Below are 6,612 nucleotides of genomic sequence, written 5' to 3'. Positions count from 1 at the left end.
GTCGCCATCCGATCGTACGCGTGTACTCGGTTCGATTCGTTTCCTGCCCGTGTTTACGTACGTTTACGTACGTACGTACGTAACCTACGAATCGAATGCGAGCAAGCTGAACAATTTGCTTCATCTGATTCTGAGATCTAGCTATTTGCTTTCTAATTCCAGCCAGATAAATCTGAAAGTGAAACCAAGATGAGTGTCAGAACATACAATCCGTCCGTGAGAGTTGATAACTGGAATGAAGATATTTGTTTGGAAGAGGTGAGACTAAAGACTTAAATTTTAAAATAAATTAATAAGACAGTCAACATGGTCAATCAAATTATCATGTGCACCGGTAGGGGGCCTAACTCCGGCATCGGCCTCGGTCAGTCGGTGACCTGTAAAATACTTTTTATGGGTTTCTGTCTAGGCCTAAAGCCAAATGGTGTGTGCACACAAAAAGGGCATAGGTCTTTAATTAAAAAACAAAGGATCGACTTAAAACAGAACAAAACTGACTTAAATTTATTAATAAAAATTATGAAGAAAAAAAAAAGATGATTTCAGCGGCTATGTTTAGGCCAAATTTCACGGCCTCTTGTCATTTTTAGACCGCTGGCGGCTACAACGTAGTCCGAGTAACTAGGACTCTAACATTTGGACATGGTCAGGCGATCGCTCGAACCATGTCCAAATGTTAAAAAAGGCGATTCATAGAGTCCTAGTTACTCGGACTAGCTACAACAGACATTGACCTCCAGTCGAATTCCCAATGAGCATTGGAGCTGGAGTTTTTCCATGAAAGACTTTTGGCTGATTATAATTTAAAGGCCCTGCACAATTTTTAAAAAGTTGGTTTTGGAATCTTTGTCTCATGAAATAAACTTTTCTGGTGAGATCCTGATTGTGAGATTAATCCTCCTGATTGTATATTTATATTCCCCCCCTTTGAACAGGACATATTGAAAGATTTCCAAGAGAGAAGAGACAGAGGAGAGTTGGCCATTCAGCAATCATCAAAACTAAAAGAGACGATTCTCAAAAAGGTAGATTTATGTTTAAAACCCTAACTCCCTAGGCCTTTTTGCTAGGATGTAGCCTCAATCCTGCAAAATCCTCCAATTGGCCTCATGGAAAAATAGCATATAGCCTCAATCCTGCAAATTCCTCCATTATTTCTTGAATATGGTCCATGGAGGGGTGACCACTGCCTGAATCCTGCAAAATCCTCCGGCTATGACTGTCAATAGGCTGAGGCAGAGGCAGTGACATCCTGGAGCAGTGCGGAGGATTTCAAGTATAATCAAGGACTAAATTTATGCATGGCTGAGCATAAACAACACAAGGTCCGGCCCAAGACCTTGACACAGTGCGTACTCCGAAATCCGCAACGCACTTTTGCCATGTAACCTCAATCCTGCAAAATCCTCCAATTTGCAAAAAGGATTTTGGAGGATTCAGGGCGGTTAGGGTTAATTAATTTAAAATTAAATTTAAAAAAAATAAGTAAATAAAATTGCTCTAATATAGTAATGGAACAAAACAAATGCCCAAATGGTTGGTTAGATAATCAGTTCGTGCCAGGATTATTTTTTCGCCGAAAAAGGCAAGATATAGCAGCCAACTTTTGATATACAGTCAAATGCCACAAATAACTGTGGTCATTTCAACAGTATTCATATGATATTTCTTACCACAACCTCATATTTTTCAACACTCCGGGGTGTGCACACGGAGCGTAAATTGTACCACAACAGGCCGTGAACAGCGGCCAAGTTTAGGTACAACACACGGTCCGCCTCCACAGACTTCTCGGACTTTGTGTGTTGGTACAAAACAAATGGGGGATTAGTGTGTTAAGGCGTCATCCAGAGACGAGTCGTGGCACGCTTGACGTTTTAACCCGTCAGCCGTGTCTGTGTAATAGAAACAGCCAGATCGTGTTAACACGTCATCTGATGCGAAGTGGCTAAACACTAGACCTAATTGTGAAACTTGTTTCCCCAACGTGCTTGAGGCCCAGTTGTTTTTCTTTGATGAGGTATTTTTTACTTTTCTAAATCAACAATGAATGTACACAAAATTGCTACCCATATGTTTCTGTGTGAAATGAAAGCACCCACAAAGAAGATGCCTGCAATGCAAAAGATCTATTTCAGAGGTCACAGGTTCGCATCCCACTAAAGTCCATTTCCCTTACTCAATATTTATCATAACCAAATTGGATATTTCCAACCACTACCGTAGGCCGAGTTGTCAGTGACACAGGATGGGTTCCTCCACTTCGGCGACTGCGTCATGCTGCGCAACGAGGCCGACGCCAATCAGATCAAGACGCAGCCCGGCGTGGAGCCCCGGCAGGCCAACACGCTGGCCGTCAACATGTCGGAGATGAAGATGCACGAATCGGTGCAGTTTGAAGGCACTTGCAACGTCAGCGGCAGCCGGATACTGGAGCCCTGCGCCAGGAACACGTTCGCCATACTTCCGTGAGTACATCCTCCAAAACACAGGTTTATACTCAGGATATTGGTCTAACATTATATTTCTTGATTTTTAAAAAATAATCATTAAAGGATGCATCAAATGATATGTTTTATGTGTATGAAACAATGTTAAACTATGCATCACATTAAAAGCTTAATTCTCCCCCTTAAACCTTTAGTCACTGTACCGCCCGAAACTGCCCTGCCTATTTACTCACTATGGCGCCTGAAACTGTCCGAGCACTCTTTTTTTAATTTTTCAGTAAATAGATACATTGTAATACAATGAAATCCATGTGCTAATGGTACAAAAAGATTTTTTTTTTTAGTGAAAGGACTGTTGTTTGTTACAATTTGTTTAATACAATAAAGTCAAATTTGCTACAAAAAAAAGCCTCCAAATTTGACTTTCCATTTGCCCCTACAAAAGCATGCTTTTATTTTGCTTTTATTTGGTTTTTTTTTTGGGGGGGGTGTCTAGGGAATTGTGGCGTTCATGTTCTTGAGCATGATAGTTTTCCTCAAGTTCATCTTACCATATAGTTGCAATAGCAGGGATGGGGTGGTGTTAAGTGGGACAGACAGAAAAGCATAAAGATGCTACATGTTTGAAGATTTGATCGTATGTGTAAATCTGTTTCAAAAATCTAGGAAACTTGGGTCAGTTTCATCCAGATTTTTTAAAGGAGGGCATTTTGCAATTCATCAATTTAATACCAATTTTTTTTTATCTTTGAATGCAGTGTGGAGGCTGGAATTCCCGAGGGGACACCTCTCCGTTACGGCCAGCATTTCTGTTTCTGTACGCTGCCTGGCATTGGAGGCAGTGTAAGTCAGAGATTCCCATAAAATAACTTTTTGTTTCATTTATTGAGATTCACATGAGTAGGCCATTAACTCGCATTTTACCTCCGCCCAGGAGGTTATGTTTGCATAAGATTTGGTTAGTGTGTTGGTTGGTTGGTTTGTCTGTTTACAAGATAACTCAAAAAGTTATGGACGGATTTGCATGAAAATGCAAATTTTCGCGTCGGGAGGAAGTCAAGCTAACCTACACCTCTGGACCAGTAATTCCCACTATTTCCCCTCAAACCATGCTGTATCTGTATAATCCAAATCATTCAGGTGCTAATGAGTTATAAAAACCTTTCTGTTCTGAATCAACAGTTGAAATTAAAGACAGACATAGCCACCTTCCAGTCGTCAGCCAAGAAGACTCGCAAGCAGCTGGTGACGTTTGAGGAGTGCACCACCTACCTGATCCACTGGCGCATCTTGCACTTTGACCCCCAGCTCAGGATGGAGACAGAGGGCTTGCCTGTCCCGGTAAGATATTGAAGCACGTGTTAGTCTTTCTCCCACATATAAAAGGGGGAGGAACCTGTGTTCACAGGAACGGAGTTCCCATCTCTCTTTTATTTAGCGATTGAGCCAGACTCATATGCTGCTGGGGGGGGGGGATCGCCACACCTCCTCCACAGCGAGTCTGTTACCTTCCCAGCATTAAATAATGCCGGTACCCATTTAACACCTGGGTTGAGAGGAGTAATTGAGGTAAAGCGCCTTACTCAAGGGCACAACACGCATGGCCACGGCGGGCCTCAAACCCACAATATCACGATCATGAATCCTGTGCTCTACCGCTAGACCATATGTGCCCCACATATATTTGCAACTTTGTATTGGTAGAAGTGGGCACTTTCAATCAAATTAAGGTTTTTTCCTCCATGATAGATTGCATCAATGAGTGCACTTTTCTCTGTGTATGGACTCAAAGTAAAGTAAAAATATACTACGAGCAGCAGTCGATTTCACGAAACCTTCACGCTTGCGCAACATTCACAAATGATCTACTCTACCTGTAATACTTTACTTGGCCAAAAGTATTTTTACAAGAGCACTGTTCTTAAAACAGTACATTTACTTTTTAATTTCAGTTTTACCGTTTTCTAATTTTGATTTTACAGGCCAACCAAAAGATCATCTTTAACCATTGCAAGACCAACCAGGACCTGTGTGTTATCAGTGATGCCACTGTTAGGTAAGTCAACTTGTTAAGGTCTGGCATGCTTAGAACGGCTAGCTTTAACTGCTGGCAGTTTTGTTTTGTTTCCCTTTATGTTTAGAGGAACATGTAAAGACGACAGTCAATCAAGAGATTAAGGCTTGCCCAGAGTAACGTGATACAGCAACAGTCTCTTTGGTCTGGAGAATCCAAAGTTAAAATGTGCAAAGCATTCGAGCAACTCAGGGTACCAGATGTTACTAGAATTTAATTCGCAAATGGATTATTACGAACACGTCTAGACTTGCCTAGGTCAGCAAAAATGTCGCGGGTCTTTATACTAAAGTGATTCAGTCACTTGACAAGAAGGTAACCCTTTGAATCCAGTTACAAGAAATACTAAAACAATTTGATAATACATTTATTGTTTTCTGGTTTCACTTCAGGACACCGTTTGGCCGTGAGTACGAGCTGGTAGCCTACACCGACCTAGACTCCCACAAGGCAGAGAAGGACGTCAACCATTGGATCATCCAGACTGGTCACCCGCCGGAGCCCACTGGCCCTGCTGCCACATTACCTCTGGGTACCCAACAGTGAAAACACTTGACAACAAAGGGGTTTTTGAAACTGCGGCTTTGCCTCAGCTTTGCCACACTTTGACTTGGGATCATTTAGAAGCACTGAATGTCCACACCAAATGGAAAGTCTAAAATGTGACCTCAGATTATGGACTCTTTGCATGAACCGTATAGATGGCGCTTTATCACCACACAGTTGGATGGACGCACCAAGTATCTGATAAATATTCTGAATGTGTGCAAGTGTCTTTGCACGACTGTTTAATATGCAAAGACTGTTTCGGGGGCTATTGGCAATTCGTTCAAGAGACCGTACTAGTGGTCCCTCCCAATTTATTCATTGTAACTGTTTAGAGATTACTGAACTTGTGAAGGAAGTCTTTAAGCAATTAGTCCCCTTTGTCAGGACCCTAACATCTCTTGAGGGCAAAGCCGAGATTTCAAAAACCCAGGAATTTTGAAGGAATAGGGAGTTTTATAGTCTTCAGGCTAAAAGTGAGGATTGGATTTTTTTTGGGGGGGGGGGGGAATTAGAGGACATTAATGTTGATTTGTTTTTCTTGTGTATTCATTTGTACAAATACAGTATTTCCTCAGCTACACTCATTTTGTTTGAGGGGGGGGGCATTGGTCAACATTTTAGTTACACAAAAAATAATTGAGATGGTAGTCCCCTTTACTGTATTCAAAGTTGTGCTTGATATCTGTTTTCCCATAATCACATGTACATTATTTTCTCATCACAAGCACGAGTTGTTAAAGTGAGTGATCCTAGTGTTGTAAATAATATAAATAGTTAAGCTTTGTATACAAGTAGTAATGCACTTTCAATAGTTTGACAAAATACATGTAGTTGCTGGATGAATTGAATGCTAGTTGAACCACGTCTCTCCAAGCCCACCAATGAGTTCAAGTCAATCAACAATGGAAGTAGGAAATGCAATTGCAATTTTCTGTAAAATAAATAAATGTGAATAAGTGTTTGAATATCAAAAAGAGTTAATGCTTATTTCTCACCAGACAATTGCACACAACTTGAATGACTTCATATTTTGTTAATTTAGGAGTCAAATTCTTTAACTTTTTTGAAGCAGTGTTAATTCCGTCCAAATTACCTTTATGAAATTTTTCCTTCCAAATTTTTTTTATTGTACATTACATGTTTTTCCTGCTAAGAAAGTTTCAATAAATTGAAAGTTATCATTGATAAATATACTGTGCAAGTGGATACATTCTTTACTGTCATGTGTTCAAATTACATGTACTACTTTTGAACTTCTGTTCTCCTGTGGGCACAAGTTAGCAAATTTATCTACGAGTCAAAATAATCAACTACATGATTTTTGGGTTGTTTCTGCACAAGCGAAACACACTGCAACTAGTTTTCTGCTTCACCTTCACCTTACTCTCTGGTGCGACATATTGGCTGGCGATTTAGTGAGGACTTCATTTCCTTAGGCCAAAAAAACAAAAGTCTCCGGTTTCTGGTATGGAGCTTGCTCAAAAAGTGGTGCGGGATGCAGCTTTTTTTTTTTTTTTACCTTTTTTATTTTTGCTTCAA

At 40.5% G+C, this 6,612-nt stretch overlaps 1 protein-coding gene across 1 annotated transcript; it reads left to right on the top strand.

Moving 5' to 3' along the window:
- Window positions 1-6,262, top strand: LOC119746084 (cilia- and flagella-associated protein 161-like). The gene is made up of 7 exons (XM_038222872.1): window positions 1-258; window positions 936-1,025; window positions 2,227-2,468; window positions 3,209-3,293; window positions 3,633-3,791; window positions 4,433-4,506; window positions 4,917-6,262. Exons 1-7 carry the CDS (start codon window positions 190-192, stop codon window positions 5,068-5,070), a joined length of 873 nt encoding a protein of 290 aa, XP_038078800.1. The 5' UTR covers window positions 1-189; the 3' UTR covers window positions 5,071-6,262.
- The last annotated feature ends 350 nt before the right edge of the window (window positions 6,263-6,612 follow it).

The sequence above is a fragment of the Patiria miniata genome, unplaced genomic scaffold (assembly GCF_015706575.1).
Source record: "Patiria miniata isolate m_02_andy unplaced genomic scaffold, ASM1570657v1 HiC_scaffold_7, whole genome shotgun sequence".
In the NCBI taxonomy this organism is placed as follows: domain Eukaryota; kingdom Metazoa; phylum Echinodermata; class Asteroidea; order Valvatida; family Asterinidae; genus Patiria; species Patiria miniata.
This window is presented reverse-complemented; position numbering and strand designations above follow the sequence as displayed.